At 28.2% G+C, this 20,506-nt stretch overlaps 1 protein-coding gene across 15 annotated transcripts in view; it reads left to right on the plus strand.

The window, feature by feature from the left end:
- Positions 1-20,378, plus strand: part of LOC130440463 (protein alan shepard) — a 95,253-nt gene extending 74,875 nt beyond the window's left edge. For 6 of the 15 annotated variants that reach the window (XM_056773626.1, XM_056773625.1, XM_056773624.1 and 3 more), the window contains 7 exons: positions 2,536-2,774; positions 3,680-3,738; positions 3,927-4,054; positions 9,959-10,054; positions 10,393-10,719; positions 12,067-12,273; positions 13,004-20,378. In XM_056773626.1, the coding sequence (XP_056629604.1) occupies positions 2,536-2,774; positions 3,680-3,738; positions 3,927-4,054; positions 9,959-10,054; positions 10,393-10,719; positions 12,067-12,273; positions 13,004-13,174 (1,227 nt within the window). In that variant the 3' untranslated portion in view covers positions 13,175-20,378. The remainder of the gene's footprint in view (positions 1-2,535; positions 2,775-3,679; positions 3,739-3,926; positions 4,055-9,958; positions 10,055-10,392; positions 10,720-12,066; positions 12,274-13,003) is intronic. The other 9 variants (XM_056773627.1, XM_056773617.1, XM_056773628.1 and 6 more) reach the window with 3 other exon arrangements.
- The last annotated feature ends 128 nt before the right edge of the window (positions 20,379-20,506 follow it).

Below are 20,506 nucleotides of genomic sequence, written 5' to 3' on the forward strand. Positions count from 1 at the left end.
ATAATATACTTAATCTCCATGCTTGTCCAAAATGAATGCTACTCTTTTTGAATAAAGTCCTAAAATATTAAAAAAAGATTTTCCGAAATATATATAAACCAAGCGTTTTATTCTAGTAGAGTTTTTATGTATATACAAGAGTATAATGAATAAAAAACGTTGGCCAAACTAGTACAGCAGCTAAGGGAGGGTCCCGTAGCCGTTTCATATTCCCCTCAGTTTTAGAGCGTTTTTCTTTGTTTTTTGATGCGATTTTTCGAGGGTACCGAGTCCAAATTTGGTCGAGTAATGAAGGTATAACTCGTAAACAAAGAGAGATATAACAAATGAAAATTTGCCTTAAAAAGATCTACAAAAATGTCTCTACAGTTTTTTGCAACAAATCAATATATAAAAAGTTATCAATATAATGCAAAATTATTGCAAACTTGACGTTTTTTCTCACTTTATCAGTCATTACTGGTTCATACTAGAAAAATTTAAAGCAGCTCAATGTAAACGTTAAAGTTTAAGCTGTTAAAATGTTACAGAAGTTTAAATATACAAATTTTCATAGAAAAAAGCACTGTAATTTGTAAGTGTTTTAAGGGTATGTAATTTTGAACATTTTGATCTCTTAACCAAAAATGTTTTCGACCCTTAGTTGTAAAGTTATGCAGGTTTTAAACTGCGCGATCAGAGGTTAAAGTGCCACGATTACTTCAGTCACTCAATTGAAGGTAATTTGATTTTTACATATAATATTTACAATTTTATGAAATCTATTAACTCCCATACAGGGCGAAATGTTAAAATATTTCCATCTATTATTTATATGTAGGTACGTGTTAGCAATACTTTTTTGAAAGTAAAACTATATGGATTTGCCACCAATGTCAAATTCTATCACTCTCATATTTATAAATTACCGCGCCTTTCTTTTTTAAATATAACAAAGATAACTTATAATTAACAGATAATATCTACTACATCTTATTTCGAAGCTTAAACTTTAACGTTTAAATTGAGCTACTTTAAATCTTTGTACGTCATGTAGGAACCAAGTAATGACCGATAAAGTGAAAAAAAACGTCAATTTTCTAATAATTTTGCATTATATTGACGAACTTTTTAAATAATGATTTTTTGCAAAAAACTGTACAGACCTTTTTTGTAAATCTTTTTAAGGCAAATCTTTTTTATTTGAAACTTTTTTTAATATCTCTTTTTGTTTAAGAGTTATAGCTTTATAAACAATTAAATTGTTTATAACAAATTACTCGACCAGATTTGAATTCAGCATCAAATCAAATCAACTACCTCTAATGATTTCACGAGAATTTCTTGATCAACAAAAACAACAGCTTATACCTCGTTTTCATACGATTTACCCTTAGCTCAAATCATTCCAAAAATCCGGAAATTGTAAATGTCTTGATGAAATTACAGGTAAAAAAATGACCCCATCTCTAGGTTGAATAGGTTGAAAAATAATGGGATTTGTTTAGTAAAAAATTTTCGCATCGTCATCCGTGTTCAAGATGAAGGGTTTTGAAGAAAATGAATTTTTACACATTTTTTGCGCTTTTTCTACCTATCCCAGATGGAGTTATCTATTTTTAGAACATCCTCAGAAATAAATTTGACTCACTACAACTACTACTTTCTGGGGTACCGCCAATTCATCTGTCTTAAGTTCCTTTCTTTGATTATACTTATTGGGATGACGAAATTCCTTTATTTGAGCTTACATGTGAGAGATTATTTTCAACTTTTTTACTGAAAGCTTCTGGTAAACAAATGGTCATCACTGTCGCCTCGTGACCTATAATGTAATAAACAGACAAACATTTGCCTCGATGTAATTCCTAGTTTGTTGGTTTTGTCTTATCTTGGAAGACCCAACTAGTCCGGTACTGTTTTGTTTTGGTTCGTATTATACATTATGAAATAATTTGTTTAATATTTCCTTGTACCAATAGACCCCGTATAATGACTGAAGTATGCAAGTTATTTTATTTATACATTATTCATGATAACTGTTTTTATAATGAATAAGTTTTTTTGCATTTGTAATTTTTGTAATAAACATTTCAATTTAAATAGCTACGTTTCGAATGTATAATCGAATCTAATCACCTATTTAAATATTTGCAAATTATTCATAAGATTATTTTTTTTTCAAATTTTATTAATCAGTCTCATCACATACTATCTTATCAAATTGCAATAGCTATATTTCCATTAGTATGACTTAACTAATTGAGGTGAGTTTATTTTTCTACCTTTATTGTTTAAAATCGATAATGCATATAAAATACTGTAAAATGAAACAGAATAATGAGCTGCTTTGCTTGGGCTCATATAGAGTAAGTCTAAATTGAGGAGAGATCAATTACTCCAAAAACACATTGCACGATTTTTATAAATTCTGTTTTATAAAAATATAATCATTCATTCATTCTACATTCTTCAGTATTTCAAATACTTGAAAATATATAAAATGATCTTGGTTGAATATATATATTTTTATTATTATAATATTATTTTTTTCAGTACACAAATCAAAGAGTGCCAACTGCGACCTCTCCATCAAATGCCAGTAGCTCCAGTAGTCATACAGGTAGCCAAAGCGGCAACGTGTCCACATCTCTTAGCAACAATATGCCCAACAATACCAATTCGTCATCTAACAACTCCTCGTCTGGATCTGAGCAGCTTTCGAAGACTAATCTTTACATCAGGGGCCTAAATCCCGGAACTACTGACAAAGATTTAGTTAATATGTGTCAACAGTAAGTGTATATGATGATCTTTCTAACTGATATATTGATTACAGCCATTGTTTTGTCTTTGAACCTTATTACAATAAAGCTCATTTAATTATGTGATATATTAACATTGATCAAAATTATTCTGATAATGGTATATGAGTCAAACTTTGTTCAATTTTTTTTTTTCTATAATCACAGTTATGTTTCCATCATTAGGTGTATTTGGGCACGGGTCATGTAGTTTTGATTTGTCTCTAAAGTTTTATAACATTCTGATTTAATACAAGGAATTACTCTCAATTCATCTTATCTTTCTATTTGACACAATTCCATTTGTTTCTATTTTTAATTTTTCCCTAATGAATTATTCTAAAAAGAATATATATAAATTTTTCAAAGTTTACTTTAATTATAGATTAAATAATGTAAATGTGAACAATGAAACTGAACAATAATGCCGATTACAGCCATTATACCAATATTCTCAATTACACGTTTCGATAGCCAATTTGTCATATTCAGAGACAGAAAGTGAACTTTTGGTGTGGTGGTAGTAGTAGTAATTAGTGTGTTCTTACTATTATCTACACTAAAAACCAATTATCACGTCATATCTGAATAAAAAAATATCATAGATGCTTATGAGCATCTAGTTAATGTGTACTAATTTGGGACTAGACTATATTAGATGTAATAATTTAGGCAATTTTTAAAAAATTTAAGCCATAGCCATTATATCTGAATAAAAGGATAACGAATACTGATGAAAATCTAACTGATATGTAATTTGGGACTAGACTATATTAGATATAATAATTTAGGCCATTTTTTTTTAATTTAAACCATAGCATAGCTACTTTGTAGATTAATAAGTAATTTGTAGATATTAAGTGAAGGGCGCGAATAATATTTTCATTTCATTGCAGATTTGGCACAATCATATCCACCAAAGCGATTTTAGATAAAAATACTAACAAATGTAAAGGTAAGCAAAATCTAGTTTAAAAAATGCAGATTTTCAAAAACTATACAAAATTAACCTACAAATGATTATAACATATTTCTATATTATCTTGAAGGTATAAAATATTGTCAGTTTAATATAGAAGCTGATAAAATGAATAGAATAATAGTACATATATTTATAATCATTACTATTTTAATAACTTTCAGGTTATGGTTTCGTAGATTTTGAGAGTCCTGCCGCAGCCGAAGGCGCAGTGAAAGCTCTTACTGCTAAAAACATTCAGGCTCAAATGGCGAAAGTGGGTATTTGGTATCAACACCGTAGAAAAGCCACTGTACGTTTGCATGCAAGTAATACCTAGCTTTACCTTAAAAACTCTGTCACAATTTAACGAAAAAAATATCAAATTAAACTGTTTTGGAATTTAGAATAACATGATGCTGTAGGCTTTGAAATTTCAAATTGAACTCTAGTTCCTCAATTTTATTTGAAGCTAAGTCATGCTTTCCAGAAAACTGTTTTATTTGTTTAACCAACGATTGGCAGGAGAAAAGTGGACAGAAGTTGATGGAGTACAAACTTTGTTTCCTATTTAAATCAACGATTTCTAGAATAAATGGTTGAAACATTGGTGTTACAAATTGGTTTTAGATAAAGGGTGTCGCTATGCAATATTTACTGAATGAATGAGTAGGCTCGTTTGAGAAGATGCTTTTGCTTTAGCATAAACATATTTCTCTAATTAATAGTGCTAAGGTGACACAGATGGAATTAGTAGTACAACTAAATCAGATAAAGTAATAAAAACGTTAATATTAGTCAATTTCAATTACAACCACATGTTACTAACTGTATTAGACCACCAATCTGGTACTAAATTCTTATTATATAGAATAATCGAGGATTCCTCATTTTTTTGGAGAAACGTTTAAGTACTTTTGTAAATTGAATTCCAGTCAATCGTTCATGATAATTAATTTTTATGGTTGCTATAGTCAACATATGTCACTTTTAATAATAACTTTCTATATTGGCACATGGTAGGCAGTGGTAGGTATTTTAAACAATCATTATTAACATTTATTTACTCACTGCCAACACTTGAAATCTTTTTACACTAATAAGGCAGTGCAATTAGCAATCTCAACGTTTTGTACAAAGTCTTAGACTTTTCAAGAACTATTTCTCAAAATATGCACACTAGATAAAATGTTTCTGACTCTATATTGTTGTCAACTTTCTGCTTCTATGGCATTGGATGTGTATTTTATGGTATAAAATTTTACAGTACACAGTAATATTAATGAGAAATGGCTTAGAAATAAATTATATTTTGAGAAATAATTATAAAAGAAACATAAATCTAATAAAATGGTATTTATGAAAAAATGTATCTTGGATAATTGTTTGTAAATATTACATATATGGAGAATCATTTCTAATGAATTGAGTTTGATTTAACAGAGTGATAGTGGTGGATTGTAGCTAAAAAGGAAATGGGTCGTCACTTCCGTCCCAGGTGTAGTACTGAATTGTTTCCGGTCAGGACAAATTTTATCTTGACTTTAAAAAAACATGGTTAGTCATAAATATTTTCAGCTTTACAGAGGCATCTTATCATCTCTACATTATTCATCGTTTATGTTTCTACATTTATAATAGATTTTTGTTCAACTTGTCATATTGTTTTTTCTATTTTTGGGACTATTTGATTGACTTTGTCATTTCTCCATCTCCATATCATACCTAATTATTTGGAATATTCAATATATATTATTTATTATGCATATACCACCATTTATGAATGGTGGCTACACAGAAAAACGACTGGACCATAGTGAAACAAAGTTTACTATTTACATTTCTCATTTATTCTTCAAAGTATTCCTTCATTTGAATGTACACATGACGTATTTAATAGTATAAGTATAACATTGCAATATTTCATACGACACTATAATCTTTATGAGACAAGGATTCAAAAAATACGGAGAATTTATTTTTTATAGAAATATTGCTTTAAGTTTTTACATCAAAAAATCAATCAATTCACAAACATCTCTCAATGGATTTAGGTATTGATATCATCGTTTCATTAAAATAAAAAATTTAACACAAAATTGTGACAGAGTACTACATTAATGAAATTCAACTCTAGTGGTAATGTAGTTAATTGAATTAATTGGATTGAACCAGTCATATAATAAACTTGGTGACCATACACTAGATTTGATTTTAATTTTCATTGATTATTGTAGTTCAATTATCCGTAATGTTGCTATGCATTAATGCATGATGTTTAGGTACTGTACAGGGGGATTTTACTGAAAGTAGTTTCATTTCTTTATTTATTTTGTTTCGACAGAACTGACTAAACATAATAGTGTTTTAATTATGAATATAAAACGGAATTAAGGAAGCAAAAAAAATAACCAAACAAATGTGGTTTTTTTTAATATTAATTCGAGCTTTATGTGCTAATTTTGTCACAATTGAGCACACATATGACAGAAAGGAATTATTTTTATCTACATAATATCTTGTTTGAAAATTTTCGTAATTATTTTTTGTGATTAAATTTACACAATTTACTTATTGCAGTCACCTATCTTTACTATTCTTACCTTAGATTTTTTTTAAAATTTCGTATTCCAAATGTGTAGAATATATATCTTACAAATTGATCCATAGTTCTCAATACTAAAACGCCCCATTTCACAAGGCTGCAATTCCTGATATGTCTACGATAGAACTTTCTCCTTTACAAATCTCAAATTATCACATCTAGGTTATCATTTTCATTTGATAAGAGACAGAAATGGGAATACTACAAGTTTATTTTTCATTCACTGATTCCCACTGTTTTTTAGATTTTAGTGTCACATGTCAAGGTGGGTCTCAAAACTGTCTTATAAATTCGAACTTTCTTAGATCTAGATATCTCTTTCGATGTTAATATTCTTCTAGGGCTGCCTGCACAACTGTTACTTTTGGCAATTATTAGTTCGATTTCCTTTTCTTCTTGGCATTTATTATCTAGTAGTAGACCCAAATACATGAAATTTTTTACTTCCTCGAATTCTATTAATATCCCATCATGTTTATATACTTTGAAATTGTTTTTTGTCTTGCCTCTTGTAAGCAGCTTCCACATTTATTCTTTATTTCCATAAATTTTTGTTTCTCTTTATTGAATCTCTGCTGTTATTAGTTGTTTTGAGGGTTCTTGAAGCTTTCTTCGGTTTTTTGCAATTAACGTGACACTTTTGTTAAATATCATGCCCTTTCTATTGATACTGGTTCTTCTTATTATGCCTTCCAAAGCTAGATTAAATAGTACCGTTGGTAGGGGGTCGCCTTTTCTTAATCCTTGTTTTGTTTCGAAAGTTTTGGTATGTGTATCGGTATAGGTTGTGTCCTCTAAAGTCATCTTTACTCATTATAAATACTTATGCATAAACCACATTTTTCAAAGTGATTATTAACTGCCCAAAACTTGAATGAAGAAAGGAGGTTGATACAGCAGTTGTCTTGAAATAAATTATATTCAATGTGAGAAGCAAGGGCCATTAGAGCTTACGTCAAACATGAATTGTCAAATTATACAGTTTGTTTAACAGTATTTTACTTAACATAATCTATTTACTGTTATGGGCATCTTAAAAGCGGTTGTACCAAAAATTATTTATTGGTTATGTTTTATGTGAAACTGACATTGCTTATTCATCGGTGCAAATAGATTTTTCGTTCTTTTTTGCTCCTCAACGATTTATGACTTGCATATTTGGCATCCTATATATGCCATACTTCCCCTCTCTCTAATAACACCACTTCATAGCTATTAATTGAAAAAAATTCGGATGGTGTATGTTCAAGTGTTTTAAATGTGGAAAAATATTTTATTGATCTTCAACTGCCCTTTTTAATTCAGTATTCAATTTACCCATATTTGTATTTAATGATATTTTATATTTAATTACATATATGGATTTGAATGTTCGATATAACTTGGAACTTCTGTATATTATCCTGGTGAATCTTATATGGTAAAAATATTTTGAAAATTGAAATAAGTTATTGTAACTAATTTGATGTTATGTTTTAGGCACTATGTTTATTGTTCAGTCAGTATCACATCCCTTTTGTGTCTTTATAGCATTATTTTGGATGTATTATTAAAAAAAGGAGATAAATAAATGAAAGAATAAACCAAAATCTCTTTTGAAAATTACCTGCGTTTTTTAGATTGTACTTTGACATAAAAGGTTTGATATAATTTGTACATGGTGTTCCAAAAAATGTGTCAAACATCCATATTTTTTAGTTCTGTTTTAAAATGAGACTGTATCACGATAAGAAAGCCTGCAAACATTCATTTTGGAGTATTTTCCGAAAATCTGAAAGCGTACATACCTATTGAATGTTTTAAAATAGAAATTCCAACTAATAATGCAATTTTTTTTAACTGTAAATGCTTTGTCATTAACAGTCTCTGATATATGGTGAATAGTCAAACTCACAATACTTATAGGAAGATTAGAATTTGGTAGAAACATTTAGATTTAAAGGACCTTATATTCTTCTATACAATTTTCTTAGGTAGTGAATTTGTTCAATTTCTATAAACAATTTTCTATATTTTCTTCATGTTCGTATTCTTTTGAAAAATGTAATTTATGGCCAAGAAATATGTTTTTTCATGAATGCTATGATCAAGTTACTCCAATAGTTTATTGCATGACCTCCAAACATCTATTTTAATTTTGACAGATATTTTTGGAATCCCCAGTACAACTGATTTGATTTAAAGCATTTTGCATGCTGTAAAAAATAACCTTAAACTATTGCATTTTGTATAAAAATAATAAATATTATGCACTTTATGTTATTTTAACAATATTTTAATTAATTAGTATTAATTAACACAGATGTTTGTATCTTTAGTAGAATTTTATATACGGCACTAATTTATCATTATTATGTTTTTATATGAAATATTAACAGATTTGAAAAGTACACGTGAAAACATGAAGGTTATGTTAATGATAATAAATATGTAATTAATCATACAATAATTTATTCCTTTTGAACTTGTGACCAGGATCTTAACATATATTGAAAATAGACAACAGCATCACTGTTTTCTACTTTACCTTTTTGTTAAATGTGAATGCTTAATGAATTTATAGGTTTAGTCTCGCTGCAGTTGTAATTATGTATACAAATCTAACTTTAAACATGTGTAAATTTGAAAATTAACTATTCCGATAGATTAAAAAGTTCCTTCTACTTAATTTTCTCAATTACGCCGTGTACTTGTTCGTCATAACTTTGAGGAACCTGATTGACTTCCAATTTTGAGATATTTTTTATTTCTAGGTCAACCATTAACAATCACAGTTTTAGCCAAAATTTTGTAAAAGATGATCTAGTTTGGTAAACGTTTAGGAGTAAACGAAGGTTGATCTCTTTATTCTGCTCTTGACCAATCTCAATAAAAAAGTGGCATATGTATGATTTTTCCCATCAGTGTTGTAACATTTCTAATGCGTTTCAAAAGAAACCTCTGTAAATTACCCCAAATGTTCATCAAGTTTTGGAAACAGTTGATAATCGCTCACGTAAGTTTGGAATTAATTGACATAACTAGCACCGGTGGCTTTCCCCTGCAGATAATGTAATTTAATTACGCCTTCGATATCCCAAAATACGGTTTCCAATCCTTACTTTGCGTTTTGGTCAACATCATAGTGATGGATCATGAATAATTCATTCCTATTAATTTTACAAAATATTTTCTTCGTCTTGTCCATACTGTCATTCTTTATTGTTGATGGTTATAGCTATAGGTTATTCATACCCAGATGAAATTAGTTGATATCATCAACTTTCCGATAGTTTCATACACAAAATTGAAGTAAGAAAGAATAAAGGAGTTGTAAACAGCTATTTTTATAATTATTGTTGAATTTGGAAGTGTAGGTACTTCTCATTAAAACTTCTTGTATATTAATACAACACATTTATTTACACATCTACCTTCATAATAACTTCATGTAAAATTCATGTTTTACTTATAATAACGATCTAAAGGAATCCTAAAACGCATCATTTGTATTAGTATATTGTATGTTTAAAATTTACTGTAAGATAATGGAGTGTACTTTTCGTGTCTGTACAAAATTATCAATTATTCAAATCAAAAGAATATTGTTTAGATTGTTATTATTTTTAACAGCAACAGGAGCAAGATCCCACAAATTTGTACATAGCTAACTTGCCGCCGAATTTTAAGGAATCGGATTTGGACCAAATGTTATCCAAATGTGGACAAGTGAGTAATTCTGCATCTATATCAACGTGTGGATAATTCCCTGATATATATTTACTAATCAAAATATGTGTAAGAAAGTATTGCAAAATAATTTTTCCAAAAAAAGCTTAAAATGTGACAAAAAAATTCCATTCGTTTTATTCCATATCCTTCCTACCTGTAGAACCTGCCTTTCATCATAATTAATTTCTCATATCTTTAAATTCAACTACTTTAGTATTTATTGAATAATAATTATTATTATGAAAGAATAATTATTTTTAATGGTGTCTAACCAAATTCACATAATTAAATATGAAAATCTTGAAACTGTAAATAAGAAAGATCTGTTTTCTTAGGTGATATCAACTCGCATACTTCGGGATGCTTCAGGAATATCTAAGGGAGTTGGTTTTGCTAGGATGGAAAGCAAAGAGAAGTGTGAATATATAATACAAAACTTCAATGGTAAAATTCTTACTGGTAGCAAGGAGGCACTCTTGGTTAAATTCGCAGATGGGGGTAACAAAAAGAAGAATATGTATAAGAATAATGATACTAAAATTTGGCGTGACGGATCTGAAAGTTTAACTGCTGTACCATATGATCCATCAACACTCGCGCAAAATGGAGTAGCAGGACAGCATTTGATGCCAGCTTTGGCGAACTACAGGCATTACAATCAGGTGAGTTAATGGAAAATTGAATTATTCTCATAAACGCAGAAAGTAAATACTTGGTGTCGATGATAGAAAAATATATATAAAGTTTTTTCTATTTATTATTCGACATTTTTTTGCTTAAACAAGAAATAGAGAAATATTAATAAAATTGCAATTGATTGCAAGTGTTTTATAATATATAAATTATTTAAATATGATTTTTGCGACCCAAAAGAGTAACTGAAATGAAAAATCAACCATGCACAGGTGATAAAGAAAACAGCAACTTTAGGTAAAAAAGTATTTATGGATATTAAAGGGTCCTTCGAGATAGTGTACCATGAAAAAAATATTGGACTTTAACATATTACCATATCTGTTCAGATTATGACTATTCAAAAGGATAGGAAAATTGAGGCAATATTGATAATTTGAGTATTGTTCTCTTTATAAATTAAAAAGTAATAATCTGAATAAAGTTATTCAGATAAGATCAACATAAATATAATATAGTAGATGATAAGTGACTAGAGAAGTGAATAGTTGAGTATTTAGGAGTAATAAGTGAAGGAAATAAAAATTATTGAGGTATGATGAAAAATAGTTTTAAAAATAAAAGTGAATATCTGAGGCAACCAAATATACAAGGCAACACACACATATATACACAATACTGATCAATTTTAACATTTCGTACTAAATTGTGGACCTTAAAAAAGTTCACAAAAAGCACAATACAAGCAACAATAAAAAACGAATCAATAAAAAAAATTGCATATAGAACATCTTCAATTTTTATAAAAAATATACTAACAGTGGTAATGAAAACATTCCTCATATTTTTCAAAAGTTGATAATTTGCATTTCAAGCCTGTTTTCATTTTAAACTGTTTGCGATTGTAACTTTCACTGGTATCTATTGATGTATAAACACCTGCACTTTTCTTAATGCATTTCATATTCACTTAAAAACATGTAGTTATTATAATAACAATTTCACGTTACAATGATAAGATATTCTACTTAATAGTTATCAACAATATGTATTTATTTCCAACATCTCTCTTGTAATATATAATAGATGAAGTGATGAAAATTGTTTCTATTTACTTACTGCGTGTAATGTGAAAATAGTTTAATGCTTCATTATATGGTTTTACTTAGTACTAAATGATAAATTTCTTGAACAATTTATTGAACTTCATATTAATAATCAAAAATATCTATTTTAAAAATGTATCTATTATTACAGTTCAATTTAGAGTTTTTTCGATGAATAAATATCCTCATAAATTATTTATAAGACCTTACAATGTAAGATTGTTTTGGACTTCTCGACGAGTCGACAATATATTAATTCTAATTATTCAGTTTATTGATCTACAGTATCCTTCATATACTGGACAATGGCCTGTTCAATATTTGATGGCACCACCGGTGCAAGCAATAGACGAAACCTACAATTTGTCAGGGCATATGGCAGCTCAATATAAAAACGACGGGCAACACCCACGAGGAATTCCTCTTATGATGCCATCTACAGAGACGACTGTTCCTTATGCTAATATTATACCTCAGGTAAATTCCTCATATCATTATACTTCTATAAACAATTAACGAATTAGCTTCTTCTATTTTTTGCTGTAGAACTTTTCAGAATTTTAAAAAATTTCATGATACGTTTTATATATTTTTAGAAACAATTCTTTATGTAAAACTTTTTTAATGCAAAAGCAAAGTTTTCTATATTTTTAATATGCTCAAGTATTTTATCAAATTCTTTATTAGCTTCTTTCTATAAGTACATTATTCAAGCCTATATTTGTTTTTACAGTTAACTGACATATTTTATCTTGATACCTAGGTACATGGCTTTGAATATTATTTGACCTAGTGATATTTGTATTGGATTTCACTGTTAACTTTTTAACCAACTAAATTATTGTAATTTAAAGCGGGGCAAAACTTTAAATCTGGATATGAAAATTATAGAAGTAATCTTTTTTGAAATAAGTTATAATTTCTTTTTGTTAGACTTATTTACCTTGCAACTTGAAATTTGGTAATACACATACACAAACAGTTTTATTAATTTCATATTAAAATAAGCAAAAACCATAAATTTCTTAGTGCGCTTTCTCAACTGAAAGAGTCACACTAAGCAGTACATTATACTAATATTTAAGAAGAAGCTTAATGATATTTTATTTATTATTAAAGTTAGTTTGTAGCTTAAGAACTTGATTATTTTCTATTGATATAAAGTTTTCACTTTTATGCATAGCAGTTATATATTAATATGTTTTAGCTCGCTACGCAAATGGGAGCAATGCAAATTAGTACTGGATCATACATTTCACCACAATATCAATATTATCCGTCGACGATATTGCACGCTGTTCCTGTCGACTCTGAACACACTTCGAACGCAGCAAGTCCAGAAGATCCTTATCAAGCGTACCAAGGGCCCCCCAAGTAATTTCTGTGTAATAATTATTTTGGACGTATTAAAAGATACCCTTTTTAAAAGTTGCCGCAAGCTTTTTTTAAGTTGAAAAAAATGATGTCGGCATTGCAAATGTCAAATTTAAAGCTAGCATAGGTAATTTATGAATTTTAGAGTTTTGGCAGTTTTTAAACTGGTCTGAAAGGTCGGATTTAGAAACGACGACCAATTGGTTATTTTGCTGCTGAACGATTTGTCTTATTTTTTTTTTTATAAAATATGATTACATGATACAAAAAAAAGGACTGAACTATGTGTAAAGTAGATATTTTTGATACAGTATGTTCCTAGTTTGACAACTAAAATTGTATTAAAAATATGTCTTCTGAACTTAGTCTGTGTAGGGAAATGCGCCTGAATTTACAAGAAAATGATGTAGTTGCTTCAACGATTCACCAAATATCACTTATTAAGTACTTAATGTACGTTACGCGCATGACTGATTTATTTTTTTTCTACTGAGTCGGTACTTATTTTTTTACAATAATATATTATTTCCTTTAACTCGACTATAATAATAATTGCGTAAGGATTGGTACACTATTGAAAATGACATTTTTATTATATTTTCAAATAAAATCTAACATTCTAACAAAGTTACCAGTAGTTGTTCTTGAAAGTGTAAACAAATAATCTAAATATATTTTCTTTAATGTTGAATTGTTTATTTGAAAAAGTGTTTTCAATTTCATTTTAGTTACCAACATATATAGAATTTTTATAGATTTATTTATATAATATAAAATCAGTTTTATTTTATATGAAAAGAGACCTAAATCAAGATAAATCATTATGAAAAGAATATTTCATACATAGTTGTCTTTTGTTCTATATTTTAATTGGTAAATATTTAAAACAGTTTGTTTCTAATAGTCATCAAGTTTATAATGATTTTATGGATATTGTAAATTACTTTACACATCTTTATTCTTTACTTAACTGATATGTAATGGCAAAACATTTAAAAATAACATATCAGTTGTTCACAACTATAGCCTACAATATAGAAGTAAAGGCATTTAAAAAAAATTGAGATCAAATTTTGCTTGCAGATTCAGTAGAATTTTCAAGTTATTATCGAATTGTTTTACAAAGAAGTAGAACTATCTGGCAGGTATTCTGTTTCAGATCCATTGAAAGCTTAGTACACAACATAAAGATTGAAAAAATGAACGTTTGCAATTTTATGTTTGTTACCAATTATTTATTTACTTTGGTATAAATGAAAATTAAGTATATACGTCCATAGTATATTTATAAATAGACATATTTCAACAAGAGTGTTGGAAATATCTTAAATATTATATATACTATGATATAGTATGAACTTGTTTTGTTTTTTTCTTATATGGAAAATTTAGTGGTCTTTGAGGCAGTGCTTCGTAGCATATTTTAGAATTAACATCAATTGTATATATTGTTTCGTAAATGGAGTATTTTCTTGCGCAGATCCAATTTTCCAAAATGTAGGTGAAAACTAGAATAGTAATTACATAGTTTTAAACATGTAAAAAGTAATATTGAAAGAAAGAAAAACGACTTTTCTACACAAACAGCAGTAAAATGGTGTTTTGATCTTCCCAAGCCAAATAAATGGCATAGAATAGGTAAAATTAGTATTTTATTTTTTGATGAAGATCTACATAGGCATATAGGTAGTTGTTTAAAACACTACGCAACATTTTGCGATAAAACTGCTCATATAATCAAATAATTTCTTCCTAAATCAACATCTATAAATTTTACTTCCAAGATAGACTTTTGTCGTTACAGATAATTTAATTTATACAACTTCAAATTTTATTTATTTCTAAATTTCGCCGTTATCGTACATATTTTAAAAGAAATATGGGTACCGAACATCATACCCCAGAAAAAAATGATAGTACTTAGTATAAAATGAGAAATGGAAGATAGTATATCACGAATATGTAACATTAATATCATTTCTATTCAAATAATATATTGTTATCAATTTTATTAAATAATTAAGTTTCCATGATTTGATGGAATTTCCATATTCTCCTACACTGCATAGAACAATAATGTTCCTTCAGTGATATAATTTTAATTAACATTAATCATTAACACAGTACAAGAAGAAAAAACTAAAGTTGTTAATGTCGTCTTAAAATTTTCAAATTAATTTCAACTGTATCTTAAACCAGCGGTTTTTAGTAACGGAACCTTTTTGGAAAGTGAAATACTTCACCATCAATAATCATAATATGAATAGGTACAATGTAAAAAAGGTAAAGAATTTAATGAGAGGTATAAAACTGTTTCTTGTTTTTCATCAATTGGTTGATGCCAGGTTTGATGGGAGATAGTTGAAATCTTATGTCAGATTCGACGTCCAGTCTATTGCGGTATTTTGTTTTCGTAGCTGCATAGGTTGAAAATCCTGTTTCGCACAATATGTTGTTGGGAACAGGAGAAGAGCATTCAGAGCCATTTTGGCAAGCATAGGATATTCATCACCGATTCTGACCCAAAAATCGTTGAGAGGCGTCGTTTTGAATAAAACTCCATACTTGTGTCAGATGACATTTCCAAATACCACTCATATATCATTTGACATACTTTCGGGCTTTCGCACCTTGGGTGAAAAAGGGGTTTTGAATCCATGAATTCTTTTTCATTTTTGTATTCTGTTCCTCGAGAAAATACATCCAAAAAATGCGCGCATTGCAGTTAGATACTGGACGAATTCTTCAAATATATCATCTTGAAACATTTCTGAGTTGCTATCGCTAACAAGCGCATTGAGTGACTTAAAGCTTTCTATTTCTTTCTTTCCAAGGCAAATAATCCAAAAATCAATTTTTTTAAGGCAGTAATTTAGTTACAGTCCTGGAACACTGTTGTCTCTTCTCATCGTAATGATAAATTCAATCCGTTCAGAGTTTGAAAGATATCCGCCATAAAAGACAATTTTATCATACAAACGTTCTTTCAAATTAAAATAAATTTTGCTGCTATAATCTTCACACAAAAATAAGAACAATTGGGATTGCGGTGGTCGTGATTTGTTGAAATTGATTATTTTCATCGCTTCATCGAGAGCATTCTTCGTCGCAAGTTACTGTCTATGCAGGATACAAACGGAACGGATCGACTCCACTAAATGATTTACTAATTTACTCGACTAAATCGCAACAATCGAAGAAAAATATCGATTGTTGATAATCAGAGGTGTTTTCATTTTTTTTTTAAATCTCTCGGAGCTCCCACAGAGGCTTCCAGGAACCCGGGTTCCGCGAAGCGCACTGTGTATGACTGTCTTAAGCCAATGGATTAACAATATTAATGAGATAAAATTCTCACATCAATATTATCGGCTGGATGATCAATAGGCTTCTAGATGATCGATTTTAGAGCACAAAACTACAAGTTATTGTAGCAATAGGAATTAATAATGTAATACATTTTTTTGATGTAAGAGTAGCATATTTGTGGAAAAGGGTTAATGACAGATTAATTTGTTGAATAAGTATAATAAAACAACTTCTAGATGCCCAATACGTTGGTACTGATTATTTAAATTTTCAAACAAATTGACGGCATATCTGTTTGAGTGGACTCTCCAATATTCTGGTACAACTTAGAGCAGTATATTGGTAAAAAAGAATTAACGCTAAGTTAGTGTGATGAATATGCATATTAAAGAGACTCTGATATGCCAAATACATGGGTTATTAATAATTCACGATATTCTCAAACACATTGATGGCATGTTTATTAGGACCTTAAATTTTTTATCGGCTACAAACTGTAGTTTGAACAACTTTTTTAATTCGAATGGAATGTAGAGCGCGATTATTTAAAAGTAATTGAGAAGAATCTGAAATTTATCCATTATTTTTATTACTTCTTATTTATTACTATAACAATTGATAATCAATGAGCGATATCCTTTTTTTTAATTCTATAATATTATCTTTGCAGTTTTTGTGTTGAAAGAAAGACTGCCATATAACTGTTAATACATTGTTGACACGCAAAAAAATGCAAAGTGAAACATTTTGTAGAATTTTCAGTATTTTAATAATAACATCAGTATTTTAACTATAACAAAATAATGCACAATATTTTACCATTTATAAAAATTTACTTATTTTAATTACGTACGATAATGGTGGAACCATATCAATTTTCAATAGAAATTGACATGATCTCAATTAAGTGTATGAAATTCATTTGATGTAAAAAAATTTAATCTGATATCAAATTGTTTTATGAGATATGTCAAAATCAGTTTTTATAAAAAAACCTGAATTGTTTGTTGTGACATTCCAATGTCTTAGATTTGTTGATAATATTCACTATTTATTCAGAAAGTTTTCTTTTTTTCGTTTTAAAACGTGTCCCTACTTTTGTACAGTTACGTTATAGATAAAGTATGTATAGTGCAATTTTTTTTTGTTTTATTTTATTAGATTTATTTATGATTGAAAAATAATATATATTAAATTGGGATTCTTTTAAAATGGACTGACTGTATTATTTATTTACAACAAATCCAGTAGATGAACTTGGAGACGCGAAGCTGTGATTTTTCTATTTTTTTTTTCAGTTCTATGTGTATAGTTGAACGTAAGGGCGAGAAAATAAATCCGGTTTATTTACTGGAAACATATATTTTGATTATTTCATAATGATGAGACATAGCCTTTGATAAAAATGTTGGTCGGTATCTGACATACTTACTGGTTTAGGTTATATCACTAAAATGATTGGATTTATATTATTTCACAAGGTGTCCCAGAAGGACAGTGAAGGCATATGAAATGAGGTATTATTTTAGATATGTTCAGTGAAAAACTAGAGTTTCAATATTTTTTACATTTTTGTTTAGAGAATTTCTTAATTTGGTAGTATGACTTTATGCAATGTTTTTTTCTGCTTCCATTATTGTTCTTGTTAATCTATATATCTTGATTCTTCCAGTATGCTTATATTCAGATGTTTATTTATATAATTGATTCTTGTTTTGTTTCTTTCCTAATGTCAATAACTAATGGTTAAAAATATGGGAGCAGAATTTATCACTAACCTTTCTGTTTTTTCTCAATTATTATATCTGATCATGCTTTGTAATTTGATTGCTGCTTTTTAACGTAATAATCTATAAGCAAATCAACAAAAAATATCTACTCCCAAAAATAAGTCTGTAATTTAAATCAGTAAGTAAAACTGTTCGTCAGGCAATTGATGCATAGAACTTCACTTGAAAGATATTGTGCCTTTTCAGATAGTCCACAGGGGATATACTGAAAAATATTTTATATATTTTTTTAACTCGGTGTATTCTTGAAAAAACCGATAACTAAATTTTACCTTATAGTTGTTTATGTGTTGTAGACGATTTGTGAATGTTCTTTTTTGGTTTCCTTTTTTGAAATGGAGGTCAGGGTAGAATAAAAAAGGCACATTATAACAACTGCTATTGCAGAGTGTCTTTGCACCCTCCATCCAAGTTTTGTATGTTTATAGTGAACAAGTTCTAGAGACTATGCGCTCTTGTTTACAAAGAGCAAAAATAAAGTAAACTCAGCTTTGTTTTGTATAAAATATGTAGAAATTGACAACACTGGTAATATTCTAAACAGAATATAATGTTGATAGAGGTTAATTGTCCTATAGAATATAATATACAATTTAATGATAGGTCTTTCTTTATTTGAAACAGTTTTTAACTTCTTGAACAAATTTTCTGTTGTTTCACTTTGTCAATTTAGAAAAAAGGGGAATGAATTCAGAGATAGATAGGACATTGTGATCTGAAGTTATAGTCCTCTGTCCCTCCTTAATGACAATACAATTACTTCAAAGATTTTCTTTTTAATTCACTTGAGGATGGTATGTTTAATACTATTCTATTTTATCAAATTTTTTATTATAACATTCTCGCATAATCATATTGTTTTCAATCAAAAAATTATATATTTTTATACCTAAACTTTCATTGCGAATTTATATAAAACTATGAATTTTTACTTTTCATTGTCAAAAAGTTTTTGGGGAGTTACTCAAAGGCAATATTTTAATTGAACGTTTCTATCTGATTTTATAGTAATTTAAAATCAATGTTTTATCTATTATATAAAACAAAGTTGAGTGCAACAGCTGAAGCCAAATATTGCATTGAAGTATTGACATTATTTGTGAAGGTTTTATACAGCATAACTGATAAAAAATCAGTTTTATTTTCATATACACGATATGATAACGTATTTCGATGATATGAGGTTATTTTTAGACCATAATAATCGAAAAATCGATCAGCGACTACCTATTTATTAAAGTCATAAAGTTGGTTCTCAAGGGTAAGAACTACTGAAAAAAGTGATTGGTAGAAAATAACGTTTGCATTTTTGAATCCTATTGAATATTTGTAACAAATTGAGACGAGTCATCGTTTTTATAGATTTAAAAAGTATTACTTGATACTTTGGCCCAGTTTATATTGTTTTATTTTTACTATACTTTGTAGTGATATTAATTAGTAACAAATTTGAAATTACTAATTAATAATCTGAATGTTCAATTTAGAATACATTAATAAATGATTTGAATAATTCAGCCTATAAGTACCAATGTCATTTTTTTGTAATTGAATAAATATGAATAATAAAATGAGAATATTCAAATGCAATTGATTATTTATATCCAATTAAAATATGGAGTCTGTGGGAACTAACTTCCCATTTGTATAAAGTATGCTAGAAAGCATTTAGATAAGTTAGCTTGTAGACTTAGATTTATAGGTTTAACATTTAGGTAAGTTTAAAATTAAGAAAAATTAGTTAGGTTTAGTGTAGTAAAACAAAAAAAAATAATTAAGGCCTTTTTCAGGTGGAATATTAGATCAGTTTTTAGTTAGTGTTTATATTATATAGATATATTTAAATAAGCTGAGAGTATGGTCATATTTCAAAACAATATCTGTTTTTTATTTTTTTATTTGTTTTTGAGACATGACCGAATTTCAGTTGGTGTTTTTAGTCATGAAGGTGCGCTGCCTAATATTTCACCAGAAAATAAAGAAAAGCAAAAAAATGGTATAACTAAATGTTTTTTATTGTTATAAGTTTAAAGTGTATGTTTTTTGTTTTCTTTTTCTTTTTGTATTGTAAGACTTTGTGTTGGTAAATATAATGTATTTGTCCAAAAATCCTCGTTTTAATTATATTTTTGCACCTCGACATCTTAGATGAAAGAACAGCATAATTAATATTTTTATATTTATAAATAAAATTTTTTAAATAAACGAGGGCGTCTAATATATTTATCTATAATTTT

The sequence above is a fragment of the Diorhabda sublineata genome, chromosome 2 (genome assembly GCF_026230105.1).
Source record: "Diorhabda sublineata isolate icDioSubl1.1 chromosome 2, icDioSubl1.1, whole genome shotgun sequence".
Taxonomy (NCBI): Eukaryota; Metazoa; Arthropoda; class Insecta; order Coleoptera; family Chrysomelidae; genus Diorhabda; species Diorhabda sublineata.